Source organism: Nasonia vitripennis, chromosome 4 (assembly GCF_009193385.2).
Source record: "Nasonia vitripennis strain AsymCx chromosome 4, Nvit_psr_1.1, whole genome shotgun sequence".
NCBI classification, from domain to species: Eukaryota; Metazoa; Arthropoda; class Insecta; order Hymenoptera; family Pteromalidae; genus Nasonia; species Nasonia vitripennis.
Window position 1 is genome coordinate 12,873,597 of NC_045760.1, and position 23,202 is coordinate 12,896,798.

General features: G+C 40.5%; 2 protein-coding genes across 2 annotated transcripts; both read left to right on the forward strand.

Moving 5' to 3' along the window:
• The first annotated feature begins 8,557 nt into the window (after positions 1 to 8,557).
• Positions 8,558 to 9,439, forward strand: LOC116417259. Its single transcript, XM_031929578.1, has one exon. It carries the CDS (start codon positions 8,558 to 8,560, stop codon positions 9,437 to 9,439), a length of 882 nt encoding a protein of 293 aa, XP_031785438.1.
• A 10,909-nt stretch (positions 9,440 to 20,348) lies between these two features.
• LOC100120887 (ecdysteroid-regulated 16 kDa protein) lies at positions 20,349 to 22,785 on the forward strand. Its single transcript, XM_001601368.4, has 3 exons — positions 20,349 to 20,625; positions 21,924 to 22,231; positions 22,521 to 22,785. The coding sequence occupies exons 1-3, from the start codon at positions 20,541 to 20,543 to the stop codon at positions 22,599 to 22,601; spliced, it is 474 nt and encodes a 157-aa protein (XP_001601418.1). The 5' UTR covers positions 20,349 to 20,540; the 3' UTR covers positions 22,602 to 22,785.
• The last annotated feature ends 417 nt before the right edge of the window (positions 22,786 to 23,202 follow it).

Here is a 23,202-nt window from a genome sequence, read left to right on the forward strand (position 1 = left end):
AGAGAGAGAGAGAGAGAGAGAGAGAGAGAGAGAGGAAAAAATTCAACAGCAGCACCGAACGGGCGCCGACATATCTCCGCACGCAAAATTAAATTCGTAAACTTCGCACCGCGCACGTATAGGCGTAGGCTAACGCGAAAAAAAAACCCGTGCGCGAGCATGCAGCAGTGACACGCGTTTGCGCGTGCAGCGTATAGGTATACGGCTAGATCGTCAACTGTGCAAAAACAACGAACAAACGAGAAAAAAAAAAGAAATTGTAATCGGCTAAAAATCTCGGCACTAAAAAGTATCCGTCCCGAACTTTACGAGCAGATTTGTCCTTCCAACGAATTTCTACGCGATCCGATCCTGCTCGCTTCCACTCGTATACGCGCGTGTTATATACACGCCCGCGCAGCGTGTATACACGTTGCGTACACATAGGTATAACAGGCTAGGTGACGTTTATACGTACGCGCTCCGCAGTTCGATTCCGCGACTCCTCGTTGTTTCTAAATGGAAAAGTTCTCGAACGGCACTTGGCGACGAGCTTCCATCAAGCCTTTCGTCCTTGCGCAGCTGCGATGCGTCTCATTCTGCATGCGCGCACTCGCGCGAACATAAATAAACCGACGAGGATCGATGCGGCGATTCCCTCTATGCGAATATATATGTGAGTGTGTGTGTGGGTGTATAAATATAAATATATATATATATATATATATATATATATATATATATATATATATATATATATATATATATATATATATATATATATATATAGCGTAATGCGAACGACTGTGTATCTTTCACGAGCGCGTAAGGCCGCATTAATTTCGCTCAAAGTTGACCCGCGCCGTTTCAAAGTTATTAATGGCAGTTTCGGTCGGTTTCACGTCCGACGATCGCTCGCATTATGCCGCGCCACCGACGAAGCTTGCAAGCTCCTACTCGCGCTTTCTCTCTGCGCGCACATCGTACTATATACACGTGTACGTATGTATGTATATCCATATGAATGTGCACGATGCACTTACACCTGCGGCGATGCTCACGAAATGTGCGCAGTCTGTGTGGCATATAATGTGTATTATGTACTCGCGGGCGGGGCTGCAGCTCGACGGGCTTGTCGGCAGCAGTCGCGGACAATTTTATAACTGCGGGAGTTCATGAATTTTTATCATAGAGCGCCGGCCCGACGCTGGATTAGTCGGCTGACATTCCTGTGTATGCATGTATATATGCATAAACCTACATATAATATCGAGAAACTGCATAGCGCAGATTGTTAGGCGGACGTCGGACTCGGCGACGCGACGCTTAACGCTGGGATTAACTCATTTGCGCGGAGAATTCGCGGAATTCAGCGAGGGGTACAGCCTTTATTAATGCTCATTTGATGCGCAAATTAATAGAAACTGCGGAGTCGCGGCTAAGAGGATTACTTTATTGGACTTCTTTTATTCGCGAGCTGGAATATCACCCTTTTGCATGCCCGATCAACGTAATGAGCTCGGGATAATTTTCGAATGGAATAACGTCTGCTCTGGCTATACCAATTGCACCATACATTTATCGCGGCAGAAAATTCCCGAGAGATTTCACAATTTTCGCATGTTTCACTCGGAGAGCTTTGTTTAAAATTAACTTTCAAAAAAGTCGATGTGCTGCATTTTGTACATCAAGAGCATTTGCATGTTATTTTTCAAATGTGTGCGTTCGAATCGGATTTTGTACTGGCCCTTCACTATCTTGTCCCGGCTGCGGGAAAGTGTCTAAAGTATTCAAACGAGAGAAGTAGCGGAGCCCGTATCTCGGTACATCGGTTGCCGCCGCGCGCCACTGATTTGTGGTCAGAGATTTAAGTATATTGGGCGGTGGTTACGGGCTATTTCGACGGAAAGCAAAACAGCTGAATGTTGCATACACAAAATAATGTTCGCATTAAATCGCTCTTTCTTCGAACACCTCGGCCGTATACTCATTATACTCATTTCATACTCAAAAGTGTAAATAGCCCCAGTTTCAACGCTGTTAAATGTTTCAAATTTGTCGGCATTGGTGCACGTATAGCGAATATTTGCAATCGTACGAACATTCGTAAAATTCTCGGAATGTATAACGGACAAAGAAAATATTTTCAAGAGGAAAGAATTGAAGCAGAAAATTAAGTTTTAATTAGAAAAAATATTTTGCGTAATAATGGATAATTAGTCAAGCACGTTATGTGTACGTTGAAAAATTGTAAAAATTTCGAAATCAAGTAATTTTTTCTCTCGTTAATTTTTCAATCATATAGTTACCTTCACGTAAGAAGCTTTGAAATTGGAGCTCTTTTCTTCTACTTTAATGTTGGTACTCTAAAATAAAACTTTGTCCGTAGATGCTGAAAATATTTTCATAACGCATATAGCTAATGAGAAGAGAAAGCTTTTTCATGTGCTAATAAACGAAGGAAAAAACCAACGCTTTATATTAAGCTCTGAGATCACTACCCAAGTAAAAATTTGATAACGTTCGCAATGAAAAAGTAAAAAACCACACGCACATACACACATGCACAGTAGAAACATGCGGCGCAACCACCCCGAAGGTAATCGATCACACTTAACAAGAAAATCATGCATGCTCTTTTCCAATTACATTGCAATGTCACCGTATCGCAGCAATTTATAATTGGCACGGGCAGCGAAAGATATATATATATATATATATATATATATATATATATATATATATATATATATATACATATCTCGCGCGCAGCGAAACGTCCATTTACGCGGTGGCGTCCATCGATCGCGTTCTCCCTCTCTAGTTCGACGGGGAATTCACTTTTTTCCCAATCTCGCGGAGAGCTCTTTTTCATCTGTCTCAAAAATCTAACTAGCGCAGCACTAGCTGGAATTTGCCGCTGCAGTCGGTCTCGCGAGCGTTTCCAGCAGCTTCCATTTTCCGAATCGCTCACAACGAACTGTAGACCCCCTCTCCATGTGTGCGTATATATATATATATATATATATATATATATATATATATATATATATATATATATATATATACAGGGTGAGTCATTTTAATCTTTAATCTCAATTATCTCGTTGGCAAAGCATGCCAGCGAAAAAAGTTTCGGATAAAAGTTTTAGGATTTTTCCCTGACTATCTGATGATGACCTTGACAATGTCATTGAGCGTGACCTTCAAGGTCATTTGAAGGTCAAGTCGATTTTTTCAAATAGAAACCCCTACTTTTGGCACCAGAAATGGAAGAGCGGGAAATTTTACGTTTGAATATGACCTTGCCTTGACCTTGAATTCAATGGTCAAGGTCATTGGTCATGCCGATAACAGTACAACTGGTTAGCTGAACTCGAATGCATTCAAGGAGAAAATGTTACCCACAAAAGTTTTCAGTTTTCTCCCCGGCTGACGAATGGTCATCTTGACCCTGTCGTTAAACAGGATCTTCAAGGGCATTTCAAGGTCAAGTTGATGTTTTGAAATGGAAACCCCTACTTTTGCCCCATAAATGAAAAGAGAGTGACATGCGTTCAAAAATGAAAAAATTTTCAATATTTTCTAAAATTTTCGTAATTTTTTCAGTTTTCAAAAATTTTCAAAGTCATTCCATTATTTTGTATTAGTGTCAATTTTCAAAATTCTTGATGTAGTTAAGTCATTCCATTATTTTGTATTAGTGTCAATTTTTGAGAGTGAACTACTCTTAACAGTTATGTAGATAGCAAATTAGTGCAGAAAAGCTTAATCGTGTTTTTTACTTCTTGTAAATCGATAATTATTATTGAAAAAAATCTGTTTCCCTGTTTACTGGTCTGTAACAAATTATTTTGATTTTGATCATGGCTGATTATGGTCCCAACGAAATCGTTGATATGATCATGATTTTGGGAGAAAGTCGAAATAATTATGCAGCAGCTACCAGACTTTATGCTGAACGCTATCCCAATAGGAGACACCCAAGTAATGTTACTATTCAAACCTTAACTCAGAGAGCTCGAAATGGAGCTTTTGTTCGTCAACGCCGTCATCATGAATACGACGAAAACGATCCTCGTGTTATTACCATTCTAGCGATTATTCATCTTGATCCTCACATTAGTATTCGACAAATAGAAAGAGAAATAGGTATACCTCAATCAACAGCATCCCGAATATTGAGAGCGAGAAGATATCATCCTTATCACATAACATTAACACAACAGATAACTCCAAATGATATGATTTTGCGAGTACGTTTTTGTCGATGGGCAATACGAATGATTCAACAAGATCAAGACTTTTTCAGGCACGTTCTTTTTTCAGATGAATCAACATTCAGAAATACTGGAGAAGTGAATAGACATAATTGCCATTATTGGTCAGATGAAAATCCTCATTGGTTCAGGCCCATAGACAATCCACACCGCTGGAGTGTTATGGTCTGGTGTGGAATCATCAATGGCTATTTGATTGGTCCTTATTTCTTTGAAGAGAACGTGAATGGGGTAAACTTTTTGAGATTACTTCGAGACATTTTACCTGAATTACTAGAAAATGTAGACCTAGCCACAAGGCTAAGAATGTGGATCCAATTAGATGGAGCACCACCACATTATGCACGGTATGTTTGTGATTATTTAAACACCCGCTACAATGGCAGGTGGATTGGGCGAGGTGGCCCAGTTGCCTGGCCCCCTCGTTCACCTGATTTAACCCCTCCCGATTTTTACTTATCGGGATATCTTAAGAATGTTGTTTATGCTCAACGGCCGACAACGCGAGATAATATGATCGAACGCATTCGTACAGCTTGTGCAGCAATCCCTCGAGATGTTCTACTTAGAACCACAAGACAATTCAGAGCTCGACTTGATCTTTGCATCCAACAAAACGGCGGTAATTTCGAACAATTAATCAATGGTTAACTCCAGTTAACATTCCATAAAAATACCAAAAAAATAACAAAAAGGGAAAAAAACAAAAAAAAAAATACAAAAAAAAATAAAACAAAAAATGGGATGCTAAATCCTTTTGCCAACCTCCTCGATGGTGCATCCTGGGTTCGGCTGATGTCAAAAGTAATTTCCGCACAAAAGATGATTTGTTTCCAAAATCACATGTTCGAACGTAATATTTCCCGCTCTTCCATTTCTGGTGCCAAAAGTAGGGGTTTCTATTTGAAAAAATCGACTTGACCTTCAAATGACCTTGAAGGTCATGCTCAATGACACTGTCAAGGTCATCATCAGATGGCCAGGGAAAAATCCTAAAACTTTTACCCGAAACTTTTTTCGCTGGCATGCTTTGCCAACGAGATAATTGAGATTAAAGATTAAAATGACTCACCCTGTATATATCATGGCTTGGGGCAGTGCATATAGGAATAGCCGAGACCAAGTTCAAAAATTACAAAACAAAATTTTAAAAATCATCAATAAAAATAACTTTTTGTTATAAGACAATCCATTAAATATAGGACAACTGTTTGCTTTCGAAGCCCCTAAACTACACTACTATGATCTCAAAGAAAAATTCTTAGCATCAGATAGTGTTACTAGGAATAGAAGTATTATTATACCAAAAACAAATAAGAGAATCAGCAATAAAAACAGCTATATGAAAGCAATTAATGTATATAATGAGCTTCCTAATCGACTAAAAGTATTAAATATAAATAAATACCCTCAAAAGAAAATCATAAAAGACTGGATACGATACAACTGTTAGAAAAATAATAAAAGAAAAAAATTGTTTCTGTATGCAATACACAAATTTGTTATTAGAAGCTAATGCCAAATGTATATATCTTAGTTTTAAGTTTTGTTTATATTTTTCTTTTTCCTTTGTAACCAGACTGCGAACAGGTAATTTTATTTACCTCTGCAGGTTTCCAGGTATGAAATACATACCTTGTAAATTTCTTCTGGTAATAATAAATAAATAATATATATATATATATATATATATATATATATATATATATATATATATATATATATATATATACAGGGTGACCCAATTTAAACGGGCACCGCTCATAACTCGTCAGGGACAGCCACAATCGAAAAAATGGTAGAGACCAAAGTTGTAGGATATCGAAGGGGCAACCCGATGGTGACTTTGGATTTGACTTTGAACGCGTTTTTCAAGGTCATTTGAAGGTCAACTTTGGATTTTTAAATAGGAACCCCATTCTTTTATTGCGGGAATGGAAAGAGCGGTAAATTTTACGTTCAGAATGGTATGTTCGGTTGCGGCACTGAAGGTCATCTCAATGTCCTGCAGCCAGAATGAAACCCCGCCTACGTAATTCCTCTAGCAACGCCAAATTAAAAAAAAGTGGTAGAGACCAAAGTTGTTGTATAGGGGGGGGGGGGGGAGAATTGTGACCTCGAATTTGAGCCAGTCCTACAAGGTCATTTCAAGGTCAAATTATTTTTTTTTTCAAACTTTACTTTTACTTTGTATCCGAGATGAAATCCCTTCTTAGATGTTCTCTGTCCAGCGGCCAAGACGCAAATGAGCCCTCGCTAGCGTCCAAACATAAGTCTCGCTATTCCCCGAATGATCCCTTCCGACGGTTAACTTGCGAATGACTCCTCTAGGTGGTCGCCACCTACCTACCCGAACTCCTGATGTGCGAAAAATAAAAATGGCTCCCGAAATAAGCCTTTTAAAATAAGTCCCGCGCTCAGTCTTGCCACCGCGACTCCGTCGAACCTTCCCCTACGACGCTTAACTCACGAATGATTTTCAAGCAGGCGCCCCGGCCCCGCGCCGTACCTGCCGCCCGAACTTTCGATTTGCAAAATTAAAATAGCCTCCGAAAATTGTCGAAAGAGTCTCACACTCGGCCTTCCGCCAAAAATATTAACGAAAATTTTTATTAAAAAGCCAATCATCGATACAGAAAAAGATTAAGTAAAACATCGAAGTATTGTAGAAAAACGTCAAAGTTTGATAAAAACGTAAAAAAAAATATTAAATGTTTTATTTTTAAAAAATCATAAATTGATAAACCGTAATGCCAAAATATGAATAGAATTTTACAATAAAAAGCCATCGATACAGAAAAAGAAAAAGTAAAACATCGAAGTATAAAGTAAAAAAGTTTTTATATTTATTTTACACACATTTATTATTTGAATCAGAAATAAATTGCATTATGTTTTTTTAAATAACGTTGTTGTTTTTCCATTTAATTTATTCATAAATTATTATTGTTTTAAGTATACATAGATATACATACATACGTATGTTTGTATACATATGCTATACACACATACATGTAAACACGCATGTTGAAAATACATATGTATAAGCAGAATTATAAAGTTTGTAATCATACCATGTCGTCACACAGATTATACATACAATTACTGGCAACAGTTAATATAATTATGTGTTAATATAACAGTTAATATAATACAGTGATAATTCCACTGTATAAATATTTTAATTCTATTAGAAATATTTTTGCAGCAGAAATTGGTAGGTACTTAAATTTTTTGCACTTTTCTATTAGATAAGTAATAATAAACAACCAACAACACTAAAAAATGTATGTTCATTATTTAAACTTGTACAATATGTAAGCTGTAAAATATTGTATTTAACACGATAATAATTAATTAATAACATACATATTAATATAAAATATTGCATCTAAAGTTATGTTAATGTAAAAAAATTTTTATCTAACGTAACAGAATATTTATTATTGTTAACAAATGAAGATTGTACTTTTTACATCATTTCATTTAATATTAAAAATAATACGAATATACATTTTCTATTAAAATTTTTGTATTAATGTCTTGTATAAAAAAAGTTCTGCAATACGTAATGAAGGTATTTCTTGAAGAATCAATTTACTTAAAATTAAAAAATGTTTGATATAATTTCAAGTCATAGCGATTATTCTAGAAAATATTGTTTAAGAGCTAAATATTCCGATTAATTACCCATATTTTAAATGTATGTATAAGTTTGATTTCACTTCATAAAATTTAATAAGTTAAAATAAATCTTTTACTAAAATACAATTTTAACTATTTTATAAGTTATCTATTAAAATTTACTTTTAACACTTTTGGAATTACAAAATATTTATTTATTATCTATTTCATAAAAGCTTCCTAATCAATAAATTATTTTATAATAAAAAATTAATAATTACTATTTGCAATTAAATAATTGTTTAAGTAGTTTTTTATTTATTATTTTTTGCAGAAAACAGTCTAAGTTCTAGTAATGCAGTAGAATTTTTAAATTTATTTAGATATTTATCGACTTCAAATACTAATTTAATAATTGAAAATATGTGATTTGAGTCATTTTTTTTATTTTTGTAATATTTATAATCTAAGTAAATATGCCGGACTATAGTCGAAGCGAAATTGTTGATATTTTATTGATTTTGGGAGAGTGTCGAAGAAATTATAATGCAGCAGCACAATTATATCGAAGGCGTTTCCCAAACAGAAATCATCATCCATCTCGAAGTACGATCCAGAGAATTGAACAGCGAGAGAGGCGAGGACCTCAAAGATCACGACAACGTCATAGAGTAATGACTATCGAGCGAAATGATCCACGAGTATTGATGGTGCTTGCTATGATTTATTTAGATCCTCATATTTCAATTCGACAACTAGAAGTACGATCTGGCATCCCGAGAGAAACAGTGAGAAGAATAACAAGACTCCATCGTTACCATCCATATCATATTACTTTGACCCAAGAGCTAACAGAACGTGATTTTGAAAGAAGGTTACGATTTTGCCAATGGGCACAGGAAAGATTGCAAAACGATCCACATTTTTTCAGGTACGTCATGTTTTCCGATGAAGCCACTTTCCATAATACAGGTCAACTAAACCGACACAATTCCCACTATTGGTCCATTGAAAATCCTCATTGGACCCGTGCAGTCGATCACCAACATCAATGGAGTCTTGTAGTATGGTGTGGTATTGTTAATGGCTATCTAATTGGGCCTTACTTTTTTGACGGTAATGTTAACAGAGATAGATACCTCCATTTTCTGACAAATGAATTACCAAATCTGTTAGAAGATGTTAATATACAAACCAGAATGCGTATGTGGCTTCAACATGATGGTGCACCTGCGCATAGAAGTTTAGATGTTCAAGATTTTTTAAATCAAACATACCGTAATAGATGGATAGGTATTGGACGTGGTGAAGATCATGTTGAGTGGCCTCCACGATCCCCAGATCTCACGAGCCCAGATTTTTATTTATGGGGCTTTTTGAAAAACAGCGTGTATGCGGACGCCCCTACTACTAGAGAAAATATGATGCAAAGAATCATTAATACTTGCAGAGGCATACCAAGGCATGTGCTTCTGTCGACTGTTGGAAGCTTTGAGCGAAGAATTCAACAATGTATGAGACATCATGGAGGGATTTTTGAACACTTAATTAGGTAAAGCTTAAACTCTATTTATAAAGTGATTTTTTCATGGTCTTGCCTTCATCTGCCGGTGTCTTCACGTCTTGCCTTCATCGGCCGGGCTATGATTCTTGCCTTAATCGGCCGGTGTCTTCACGTCTTGCCTTCATCGGCCGGGCTATGATTCTTGCCTTAATCGGCCGGTATCTTCACGTCTTGCCTTCATCGGCCGGATCAAAATGGGACCTGAAAATTCACCCTGCTACGTCCTCGTCGTGGGTCCTGGACATCAAGTTTTATAATGATGACAAAACGCAGGCAATGGTACGCTAAATGAATAAATCTTTTCTTCTATTTTAAATTTACTACTTCGTTTAAAGTGCAACATTTAACACGCTTTCAGGATCCGGAGTCGAAAAAGTGGGTGCTGTTTGAAAAAAAATAATTTGACCTTGAAATGACCTTGTAGGACTGGCTCAAATTCGAGGTCACAATTCTCCCCCCCCCCCCCCCTATACAACAACTTTGGTCTCTACCACTTTTTTTTAATTTGGCGTTGCTAGAGGAATTACGTAGGCGGGGTTTCATTCTGGCTGCAGGACATTGAGATGACCTTCAGTGCCGCAACCGAACATACCATTCTGAACGTAAAATTTACCGCTCTTTCCATTCCCGCAATAAAAGAATGGGGTTCCTATTTAAAAATCCAAAGTTGACCTTCAAATGACCTTGAAAAACGCGTTCAAAGTCAAATCCAAGGTCACCATCGGGTTGCCCCTTCGATATCCTACAACTTTGGTCTCTACCATTTTTTCGATTGTGGCTGTCCCTGACGAGTTATGAGCGGTGCCCGTTTAAATTGGGTCACCCTGTATATATATATATATAGATGAGATGGGGACGGGAAGCAAGTTTGCTTCGCTCGATTGCTCGAGTCAATCCTGGAGGTTGCGTGTATGGTCTCGGGATTCTCGGGCACGTGGTGCTCTCGTGCGCGCGATTGTTATACGCGCGAAATGCTAACGGCCAATGGAAAAGTTACAAAGAGCTTAAATCGAAATTTCCGCGATCGCTATATGTACCATGTAACGGAGGACCACCCGCCGTCCGTAACAACCACCGGACTCGAATCTCATAGAAAAGCTCCTGTACGGCGACGCAGGTCAAACGTGTGTGTATGTGTATATGCGAACGTTGGCTCATAAAGCTTTAAACGCGCGGCCGGCTTACGTTCTGCCCGCGGATAAGGTCCCGACGCTTCGAGGAGGCGTGACGAATTAATCGATGAAAGCTCGATGCCCGCGCTGCTTAATTCGAGCTGGCCGTATAACCGGTCGTCCGGCTTCGGCTCGATGCTGCTGCTGCTGCGTCCTCCCTCGTAAACGTTTTAAGTCTAGCAGCAGAAGCGGCAGCCGAGCTCCCTCTGCTTTCCTGTATGTATGCGCACACGCCGCAGCCCATCTGCCTTATCTACCCTGCAGTATACAGCCTCCGGATGGAAAGGCGCCGCTGTCGTCGCCGCTCGCGCACATGACTATATAGGTAGGTTTATAATACGTATACGCACCGCGCATGCAGCGTATAGCTCCGCAAATTGTTTCGCGGCGATCTCGTCATCTCGGCACCGCGGTTATATTAAAAGCGTTTCTTATTCGAGAGCGGCTCCGCTACTCATCTCTGACGCGGCTGAAATTGAGCTGGGCGCCGTTTACGTTTGAACTTAACGGGCGACCAAAGCCCCTTAGCGAAAGCTGATGCTTCGACTTCTTACGACTTTGCCGCAGGCTGAACTTGCCGATTATGAACTCGATCATTATCTTATGTATATATTTATCGCTAAATGTGAGGGCACTTGCCACTCGAGTCATGTCGAGGTATGTAGAGGCGGTAAAGCAGGACCGGTATAAGTGTATACTGTTAAAGAGCTTGCACATCTCGAGTGTCGTCTCGTGTATACGACGCTCGAGTGTGCCAGCCCCAGTTTACGTGTTATACACACCGTTGCTCATATTTATTCTGATGAAATGCAGATTTCCGAAAAATATTGCATTGCGGCGCCATTTCGACGTTACGTTGGTATGAAATGTTACCTCGAAGCGTGAAATACCCGCAAAAAGGTACTTTTCCAGGTACCCGCGCACGTCTACGCATTACACAAGTAAAAATCGACATCAGCTGCACACGCGTGTCACTAATTATTTTCCGTAACGAGGCTGAAACATGCACCCCGACGCTGTGGCTACGCGGGCGTTCACGGTTCGCTGTCACAGAGATATTACACGCAAGAGCGAGGCGCGCCTTTCAGCATACCGCGCCGTAAAATCTGCGCTTACGAAGTTGATCCTTATTCCGCGAAATTGCTGGCTGATTAAAAGCCCGTCGCGCAGAAATTTGTATCAGTGGCGTTTTCTGGTCGCTCTATATCCACTCTTGACCCTACGGGTTAATGGAAAAGCTGGATTATATCCCTTGTGTCTGCATGATTTGCGAATAAAAATCGGTAGTGAATAGCTATTCCAATTCCTTTCACCTTTTTAAACCCATACAATATGCTCGAATTACTTTTAAAACATTTTCATATATTACGACACCAGTCTCGTAGGCTATATGGCATGAGCACTGCATGAAATCGCACTGAATTCTAACTCATCCTTTTTTTTACAAACACTCAAGATGTAAAATAAAATTTTTCGAGGCTGAATAAAAGCATCTCTGGGGGACGCCCGACCGGGCAAAGAGAGATGGGAGGAGGGAGACTGTAAAACTTCATAACCGTTCGCTAGTAGCTCGCGACCGGCTATTCCTTTTCGCTGCACCTTTTTCCCCGACTCGTCACGAGGTTTTTCCTCTTTCCTTTTATTATTTTTTATTTTTCGCTCGTAATCGAGCGAGAGAAAAGGATTTTATTTCTTCTTGATATCGCGCGAGGATGGCACAATGTGAACATAATTACGTCACGTTAATTAATCCGCTTTTCCGCCCATCGTCACGGCGGCTCTTCCTATCTTATCTCCACGTCGGCGTCGTCCTCTGCTGCGTCTCCCTTTCTCGTTCGGCGACGCTAGGGTCACCGAAGAAAGACACCCCTCCTAGATGAAACGGAAATGAGTTACCTTACTTCCGTTTGTCGAAGATTTCACGGAGAATTTGCGCCTCCCTCATCCTCTCTTACGTCGACGTCGGCAGTTGGGCGGCAACCGTTCGAGCTTTGCTCGACATTCAACCTCCGATCTCATCCTCCTCCTCCTCCTCCTCCTTCTTCTTCTTCCCGTCGGTCGGTCGTCCCCTTCGCCGGCGTTTGCCCTCCCGAGAAACTACCTCTCGCTCTTATTCCACGAGCTGCTTCTTTCTGAGCTCGTCGCGAAGACGGCTCTTCTAGGGACGTTAATTTTCACCATTCACGCCGCGGCGAGATGAAAATTCAGTGTGATTTCGGTCGCGATGGATTTTCTCTCGCAGCGACGGCTATCACTACGCTTCGACGGCGATCGCCTCCTACATACTTTGCTCGATATTTATCTACTCTCACCCTTGATTCCCCTCAGTTTTGCTCCTTCGCATACTTGTACTCTATTCGCTACAATGTTTATCATTTATCCCCTTTAGCTTCGCGATATTGAATGATTTTTGTATGAAGTTGTGTGTGTGTGTGTTCGTATTACGATTATATATGCATTGATTTCAATCGAGATCACGAAAATCAGTTTAGTTAAAACAATGACCAGATATCGCTTTAGGGCGATCAAACCCAAGGGATATCAAAATCTGCTTTTATCTTAAACAGATAATAAAATAAAAACGTCCATTAGTGGTGTCACATATAGAAGTCGAACACTCGTACAACCGCATAGCAGTAGAGCAACTGGAGCTTGGTAAGGCGCATTGTCTACGCATACCTTGGTTCCAGCACACGATGCTCCAGATCTCAAGCGCAAAGTACTTACAACGGCAACCTGTATACGATATCCATTTCCCGTAAACACGAATCGCTATAGCTTGCGCGGCGCGATATCTCATTTGCGGTCAACGCGAATCGCGAAGAGCACTGCACCGGGCTCGCTCGAGAGCAAATGCATTTAGCCGCGATAAATCAATCCGCTCTGAGGAGAGAGAAAGAGAGAGAGAGAGAGAGAGAGAGAGAGAGAGAGAGAGAGTGTGTCCCAGTAGCAGCAGAGGCAGCAGCATCCGTATAAAAGTAATCCCATTTCCAGCTCGCTCTTTACACGCCATTTCTCATGAGCGTCTCTGCAGCACATAGCTATACGTATATTATACGCGAGGTACAAATACAGTCGTGGATCTTGCTCGAGTTTTTACCCTCTGCTTGGCCTCCCTTTTTTCCGGCTCTCCCACTTCTTTGTCCCTCATTTAGGAACCGAGCGGCTGCAACGACGAGTTCTCGAAAATTCGCCAGGCTCGCGCGTATGCCGGGTTTAATTAACCGACTGTCGGGTGCGAATGTTCTCTCTTTCTCTTTCTCTCTCTCTCTCTCTCTCTCTCTCTCTCTCTCTCTCTCTATGCCTCAGAAAAAAGCCGAGCGCCCGCGAGTAATTGAAAATTACACGAGGCAAGGCGTGTGCACGCGCGCGCGGCCTAGGAGAGTAATAACTCTCGTCTCTATTCCCTGTAAGCACACAGGAGTGTGTGTTGGCGTGTGCAGACTGTACAAGTATGCACGTATACACACTCGCGGCACTGCGCGCGCTCAGCTCCTCGGGCGGGTTTTCATATCAAACATCATCCGAGCTGCGCGGGGTACTAGCTCTGGCAAAAAATAATTGCCGCAAAGCGCCGAGAGAGAGAGAGAGAGAGAGAGAGAGAGAGAGAGAGAGAGAGAGAGAAAGATAGGGAGAAGTTGGAGGAGGGAGACTCAAAAAGTGCGCTAGCGACTTTGTGGTCTTTCCATTAAAATTTCGATTAAGGAAAAGTAGAGAGCGAACCGCTGAACTTGCGAGAAATCTCGGCGGGCAACTATACGCAAGCTATATATACTGCATAGCCTCCGAAGCCAGCGGTAACATACACACGAACATAGTGGGGCGAATCGACGTTGATGAGAGATGAGGTTGGCTGTATGTATCGATTGACGTCGAACTATATGTATGTATACGCGATACATTCGAGTAGTCTTGATAAATACTATTACTATGCAAAGCAACTCGTGGAACGCCTGAACGCGCGAGTAGCCCTGGCGGCCCGTAGCGGCTTATACCCCCTCGCGCGCGCGATATTCCCGACCTGCTGGACCGTCGCCCTCTCTTGACTATATATACGCTAGACCTCTGCGGCTATGGTGTATACATGTATATAATACTGCAGCTACTGCGGCCGCTGATGCTTATTCGTGCGATTTTCCGTAATTGAGAGCTCGTCAACTTTCGTTTTCCATACTCTCTTTTCTACTTCTTCGAACTGAGTTTGCGCGAGCTTTACGCGCGCTACATTTAACTCCCTTGTGAGATTTAGCAAAGCTTGGTCGGAAAAAATTCCGCCATTCAACTGGGCGTTCAAATCAGATTAAAGCTCTCTCCCTCTCTTCTTCAGTGAATTCTTTTTACTCTATTGCCACCATCATTGTCGCTTTATCCCTCTTGCATATTTACATGCAGAGGACAACGCACACATATAGACATACACGCAGCCTCGCTGTAATTCGCGTTGGGACACGTTTACCGCGTGCAGAGTTGGCTTTTCTACTTTTCGAATTAGTACATCCACCGGCGTACGGTAGCAACAGTAGCGCACACAATGCAACGCACAAAACACACGGCTGATAGAGCAGCTGCAGCAACAGCACTCCTATCCGCGTGCGTGGCCGACAATGTCGTCCCATGACGATAACGATAATGCCATGCGCCTTCCCAAAGTGTAATGTAATTATACGCGAGCTCCGGTGCGTCGCTACACGCCGCTATATGTATAGTTGGCCTCCTTCTGTGTGCACCGCGGGCTCCCGCGTGTAATGTACAATCATAATCGCGGATGTAATATTAACCATTCATTCCAGTCTTTATTAAGCGGGCTTGCCGCGCGCGTGCATTCGGTTATGATAACCGCCGCACTCGCTTGTATCGCGACAAACATATGCGAGGCCGTTGATGGAATTTCGCTGGTTAACAGAGTGTCCGAGAACCGCCGCTCTGCTGAACTGGACAGCACCGCGTGTGCGCACATCGGACGACGAGACAGGGGCTAATGCGTTGCCCCGAAACTTTACGGACGGCTGTTTTGAATATTTTCTCGCGCGGCACGTGCACGTCTCTCCACCCCTCCTATATGCTTGCGCTAACGGGGCTTTCATATTTTGCTCGCAAACGCGTTTTTGCGGGACCGAGCGGGAAATTGAGTTTGAAGCTCGGAATTACTTGTTTAGCTCGGCGATCAATTTTTTCGCGCGAGCATTTTTTTTCTCTTTTTTGTCTGATGCAGAAACGCGTAATGTAGCTGGCCGGATGATGCAGGACGAAGGGGAGCTGCGAGGGGGATTTAATCCGATGTACACATTTCGCAGTAGATGCCGAGCGCAATTTGCATAGTTTACTTTCCGCTTTACGCATGTGCAGCGCGCAACGAAATGCGATTGTATGTACTCACGAACGGTGTAACGCGATTAGGGCAAACATTTTTAACCTCTTGTAAATCCGTTCATCCTATTGACCCCGGTTTTGTTATCGAAACGTTGTTGTATTTTACATCCGCGTTGAATTGGAACATTGATCGTGTATCGACAAGTTTATATTTTGAGAAATGGGTTCTTGGGCGAATTTAGATATACGCATACGTCTCGAGAATCTTTGACCGATTCGAGTTACATCGGCATCTATGGTAAATATAATGTTGTCATTCGTTTACACAACCGATGGTCGGCAAGCCTAAAAACTACTTTGAGCACCTCTCGTCACTACAGAATTCTGACTTACCTACCTATAGTACTTGACTAGTGTAAGCGTATCATGTCACAGTTAACACGCTATATTAGTTAGAGATTTTATTCTTATTACTCGAATGCACTTTTATCTCAAAATTTCTTTACACCAACATAGCTTACTTCAAATATTAAATTAATAAAGAGATTTTGAAGGTTAGATTCTCTATCTCACATTGTTGAAACTTTATAACAATAAATTTACTTTCAAACAATTATATTGCATGATAATCTTGAATGAAATTAACAAAGGCGTTTCAAATATTTATGCGCAATAGTATTTTGATGAAGAAAAAGATGACACCCCCTGCAGCATGAGATAAGGAATGTACATTATTATGTTCTAATGAGTACAATCGAGGATAAAGTGTCGACTGAAACGTAAGACAGGTAGGTACAATATCAAACGGGTGATAATTGGCATCACATTCCTTTAACGTTATACTTACAAATACAGCTACTGTAAAATTTAATGATGATTTCACTATATTGATGTTCTAAAGTATAAAATTACACGCATTCAAAAGATTGACTCATCTGAATGGAAAATTAATGTTAGAAGAAAAAGGGTTTTTTAATTGAACGCAGTTTAAAATTTACAGTTTGAACGATCTAAGAAACAGTTAAATAATATCACTGTTTGTCTTCGTGGTTCATTTATTGTGCTTCCTTAGAATAGTTTTTAGGCATAGTTCTTTCTCGTGGTTGAATGAATTTTGCAGCAGTCATAAAAACTTGAGGTATTGTTAGAATTCGAACCGTTGCTCGTGGAACAATGGACATATTTTTATTTATAAAGTACAAGATAACATATTTTTCTCAGAAACATAGCTTGAAAAAATGATGCTTTAACCAAGTACTGAATGCGTAAAATATAAAAAAAGTGTATAGTGCACTGCGCATTTTAACAACATATCATATTGATGCGTTTTCGTTTTACTACCGCCCAGTGGATTTGAATCCATTTATTCCCTGCGACATAAATTTCACCTGTTTTAGATGCGTAAAAAAAGTTTAATAGGCATTTGTTGCACTTGTTTGGTCCATGATTTATGTGTAATTGTCGATGTGGAAAAGATTTATAATCTTCTGAGTTATTGCATGACGTAAGTTCAAAAGGTTCAAGAAAGCCGGTATAATTTTTAAATTATTTATCAGATTTTTTGAAGTTTTCTGAAACCTAATATTTTGTATGATTATGCAAATATAGCCAAAATTATATCATCCCGTAAAAAATAGGCCTATTCCAATTTGGTTAGAAATTAAGTTCGATGACCGCTATTGAATGGTTTTTTTTCGCGTTTCTCTCGTGCTATGGCATGAAACGTCATTACCATCTACTGAATAGTCAACCATATTTTGTTAGCTACTTATGAGAATATATGCTCGATTTCATCAACTACCGGGTTCTGGAAAAAATCTTTATTTACTACTTTTACTCTTATACCGAAAACGGAGAAACATCCAATCAAGTTTTTAGCCGCTATTTTTAAACTTATTAGAATACAAGCTTTATTCAGCAGGAATTTGTTTAATTCTTTCAAAAAATCTTCCATTTAAGTGTATAATATTTATGACAATGTAAATTTGTTACAATGTATGTTTGCACTAAAATAGACCAGGTTTGCGGAACTTCAGCTGACAGAGCCTGTCTTGGGTCAATGATTCAGACGTGTTAAAAAACTCTCGAAACAAAATTATACCGAGATTAGTTGTATAAAAAAGTGAATGAAAAAAAGCAGGTAGGAATTAATGCTTCGCTATATGTGCGGCGGCACTTAAGTCGCGCGTCTCGTAAGTGGAAATAATTGTGGATTCCGCTCGTGCAGGTGCGTTACTTGTGTTATTATTCCGTAAACGTAGCGGGCTCATTTTTCAGACGCAGTTCCGCTTTTGATGTTATAGTCACTGTGTTTTTATATTCTCTTCTTTAATCTCCCGCCGCTACTCCCTAAATTCAAAACAGGCGTTAATCTAATTTACCCGAAATCATGATCCGAGGCGAGACTTTTCGCACTTTTAGCAAGAAAACCATGTGTACAGGACTCAAGACATTGGTCGTAATCAGTGACGTGTAACGCGCTCATGTGTATGCCATGTGGATAAGCCTTGATTGCCGTGTCGAGGATGAAAACGCGTTCGCGAAAAGGACTCGAAAATTACGATACGCGCACTTCAGCCTTGACTTCGGTTTGTTTTCGCGTGTAGACTTTACTAGCTGCATATAGACTAACCAAGAGCAGCTCTCGAACGCTGCGCCGTGTGTTTGCAGGAATGATTATCGCGTGCGCTGCATCGGTCATTTTTCTTCGCCTTTGAGTTTGACGTACTTTATTTTAATGAATTTATCATGACGACGCGACAACGGATTCGAGGAACGTAGGATGTGAATATATTGTAATTAATGTGATATTCATCGGAGATGATTTTGAAAGATAGCAGGATTAGAGCTATACATGAACTTTTTCTTACTTTACAATAGTACAACTGCTGCATCCATACTTAAGTAATATAATTTGTTTTTTTTTTAAAGACCATAATTTTGTGCACGTTTTTGTTTAAATAAAAAATAATTTACTACATAAGAGCAAAGTTAGTTGCTTAGAATTAATTTAACCCGACTACATTTAGACTTTGAAATTTGGTGATGCGCCGTGCGCGTTCACGGTGGTCTGTATTTATATGCAGAGAAGCTACTTTTCTTCGAGGTATTTCAGTTGAAACTTATTTTCCGAAAATAATTAGACGTAAATATAAACAATTGTATTCATGTAAATTCTTATAAAGCTTATGTAGTCTAAAAATAGTCAAAGACATATGTACGATTGGAGAAGCATAAAAAAAAATTATTAATGCGCATTCATTAGTGTGAATGTTTTGTAGAGGGATCGTGAGTATCTGATATTTCCTTGAAACAACTTGTCTAGAATCTGTAGTTAATAAATGACAATCAATATTTCGAACCGAAATTAAAATTGGTAATACGATGAAAATATTCGGGTATAATAATCAAGTTTTCTTATGTGCTAAAAAAGTACGTTACAGAGGAGATTTTTTCTCACGTAAATTTGCATAATCTTTTATGAGAAATTCGCAAGTTGTAAGGTAATCAAAAGCTAAGCACCTTTAATGGGCAACACGTGCTGAAATTTGTAAACACTGGCTTTCACGTGATACATCTATAAACACAGTAGGGACGCTTCTCTGTGTCGAGTTAGTCATTTTATACAATTTAAATTACAAATTATCTTCGAATTGCTGCTGACTCACGTGCGCATCGAATAGTACCAGTGTTTTTATACGAGAATTTTGTTCAAATTATTCAAGCGGTCTTTACAAACGTCGTCATGGCACTGGACACAAGTTCTTGGTAAGACGAACACTTTTTAGATTAATTAGGTACTTGCAATTCACAAGTTTTTTATGGCTGTGCGCGATAAAAAAGGCGTTATACAGCTTCTCATAATACCCCCAATCAATAATCGCTTCAAGCCATACTCAGCTGACTCTGACGACAATGCGAACCGGCCAAATCGTGCCTATAAGAATTCTTCTGATGCTGCTCGGTGTCTTGAGCTTCCACATCAAGGGTCGACAATAAGAAAACAATATCCTCCCAATTAATGCGAACGCCTGTTCGCGTCAAAGAAGCCACACAAGACGAAGTTGTTCCGCCGCACGCGCATCGATCAGGATGCGAGACCACGCTCGCGCTCATAGCTCGTATTATACACATTATAGTTTATACGGCATCTTCCAAATTTCCTCGTGACGCGGAAGCCGGTTCGCATGTCAGCAGGACGACGCTATTATAAGTGTCCCCATACAATCGTCGCATAATCTCGACCCCTCGAAAGACGCGACCTTCGTACAATAGAAGCCATTGTTCTCGGGAGAAGAAAGAGAGCCACTAGCGTTATCTTGGATACAGCCGAGGAAGACGGAAAGAAAGAAAGAGAGAGAGAGAGAGAGAGAGAGAGAGAGAGAGAGAGAGAGAGAGAGAGAGAGAAGTCTACCTAGCACACGCATCGAGCGCACGATCCCCACCTGGTGGCTAGCGAGTCCCGCTCGGTTTTCGTATTATATACAGCGGCGCGTAGCGCTCGGCCGATCGCCAGTCAGTCGTGAGTCGAACTCGAGACCGCTACTACCTGCACACGAGCACCTAGTCAGCAGATATATACTTTCACCCAGAAGTCATCGAGCGATAAACATGGCCAAGACGGCGCTGTTTCTCATCGCCGTAGCTGGCCTCATCGCCCTGACCGTCGCCACTCGTGTCAACGAATGCGGCAGTGGTGAGTTGTTGCAGTTAATTATAAACGCCGGCGCTAACGTCTCGTATACACTCGGAGAAAAATATGATGGGCGCCGCGTTTCGCCAACTGTACGGTATATATAAGAGAGAGTTTCACAAGTCTCGTTATGTACATATTATACAGGTGCATTACGGCTGATCCAACTTTCTTTGCGATTATTCATGAAGGGTTTGAATAACGTGCAGCTATAGATCGCGGAGTTTTTGATTCCGACGTGTCACTTTTAATCGGCTCAAAAATCCGTGAACCATCGCAATGACAAATAACGGGAGTTGCGCCGCTGTAACGGCGTGTTGCCGTCGCGTTAATCTGCGGAAATTCAATTTCGCACGAGACCTGCGGGAACGCGCGATCACACGAGTGACGTGCATTATTGTAGTCCGGCTCTGCAATAGAATTAACAAGCGTTTGGAGTTTGTATAGTGATAATGTTGCATTGTTTATTTGTCGCGAGAGCAAAAAACGATTGGCTACGTTTACATGCCGCGCGTGTGATTCCGATGGAGCGTCGCTTTGTATATTTTCAATTCATTACGTTTATAGAGGGATACAATTTCAGTATTTTAAATTAATTTGAATGTTCTGGTGTACGCTATGAAATCGAATCGTTTGCTCGTACGTAATATAGAATAGGCAAATATTTATAGAAGACAAAAACTTCGTGTTAGTGGAATTTAAAAAAAATCCAGACGAGATAGTATTATTCGCTCGTTTATCGAGTTTCTCGAGGAAACGAACATTTGCATCGCCCGATAAATCCTTTACCGGAGACTCGAGATCGAGTCGAAAACATTTTCCACTTGGGAATTCCCCCGTATACTGTACACCGCATCATTTTTTTACGCACACTTCGCAAAAAAACCGATCGCCGATTCGACCGCGTCGAAGTTATACATATGTAGGTATTATTACACACCGCGCGTGCGTCGTTCATTCTCTGATCTTCCTTTTTATTACATTCCTCGTCGTCAGGGAAGAATAATAAAGAGGCAAAAAGCACCAAAGCGAGTAAATCTTCCTCAGCTTTGCGCACGCGATGAGCCTCGGTGTGATGTGTACATATACACACAGTTGATATTATATAGTATAGTTTAGTTATGCAAAGCAGCAATTAAGCGCACTCCCATCTCACCTCGGCGGCGCGACGCATGTGTGTGTGTGTGTGTTAGTATCCATATATGCATAATACGCGCAGACGCTGTCGGCGTTAACGAGTCACTCTCTCGCGGTCGTTATCTCACTAACCGTTTCTTTTTACTCTTCTCCTTCTTCTCAAGGCAAAGCTCTGCCGGACACGACGCAAGTCCAGATCACAAACTGCGATGCGCCGCCGTGCAAGTTGAAGAGGCGCACCAAGGTCGCCATCGAGCAGAAATTCACACCCAGCCAAGACGTCCAGAGCCTGAAGACGTCGGTGCACGCGACGATCCTCGGCATCCCGCTGCCGTTCATCGGCGTCGACGGCACGGACGCCTGCGGCAAAATCTTTAACGTGGCTGACAATACGCCCGCCACCTGCCCGTTGAAGCAGGGCACCGAGTACATCTACAGGAACGAGTTCCCCGTGCTTCCGGTCTATCCGACGGTCAGTATATCGTTTCAGTTTTTTTATGCGTTACGTAAGGAAGCGTCAAGAGGCTGATTTTTTGGTTCACGGCAAAGGCTGGTGTTTTTACTTTTAACGACAACAGCTTTTTGCAAAGTTTGCGAGAAAAAGAGAACGGATGACGCTGTTTACACTCCGAGTTTTTTTTTCATTGGTATATTTTGTATGCTAAACTTACGTAACGCCTTATATCTCTTAATTTCTAGTATACAATATACACGAGATCAAAAATGTGCATCACTAAACATCTGATTCTTTTTATTTTCAGGTCGCGCTGACCGTTTACTGGGCCCTGAAGGAAAATGAGAAACCTATCGCGTGCTTCGAGGTTCCGTCAAGAATAATCTAATGAATTCTGTTCAACTGAGTTTGTCGCGATATGCACAGAATATCGGAACAATATGTATTTTTTTTTTATAGCTAACGACTGAAAACGTATTATGTTGTGTGTATTTGTGTGAGAACGATATTTTATTCGTGTTCAATCACGATTTCGAATTTAATAAATGGTTTTTTGATTTTTCATAAATCTACCCTTTCCTTGTTTTCATAATGCAACGTATAAACCTGTTGCTATTCTATTATCATCAAAACATTAAAATGTCACGTTCTGTTCCATTAGGAAAAAATTTAACGATTCTTCTTTTAAATGTTTCCTAATCTATTTCAAAATATTTCAAACTAATAAACTTGGTTACCAGCAATCTTTTCTATGATTACGCATCAGTATCATAAGCCGGCGGTGTGCTGACAAAATTATTCCACAGATTACGATACGCTTGATTGCTTAAGCTTCTCTCTAATTGCATCGCAATCTTGAATTCAATTTCCTGTAATTGCATTCTGCTTCAATTATTTTAGAATTTTTTATTCACGTAATAGCAGTAGAAAATATTCACGGTCGAGCACGCATTTACGAATGTCGTCTCCATAAGACTGTATAACTTGAT

Coding starts and splice junctions, on each gene's coding strand:
- LOC100120887 (XM_001601368.4), top strand. CDS start 20,541: ATGGCCAAGACGGCGCTGTTTCTCATCGCCGTAGCTGGCCTCATCGCC. Junction 20,626..21,923: donor TGTCAACGAATGCGGCAGTG/GTGAGTTGTTGC, acceptor CTTCTTCTCAAG/GCAAAGCTCTGCCGGACACG. Junction 22,232..22,520: donor TGCTTCCGGTCTATCCGACG/GTCAGTATATCG, acceptor TTTTATTTTCAG/GTCGCGCTGACCGTTTACTG.
- LOC116417259 (XM_031929578.1), top strand. CDS start 8,558: ATGACTATCGAGCGAAATGATCCACGAGTATTGATGGTGCTTGCTATG.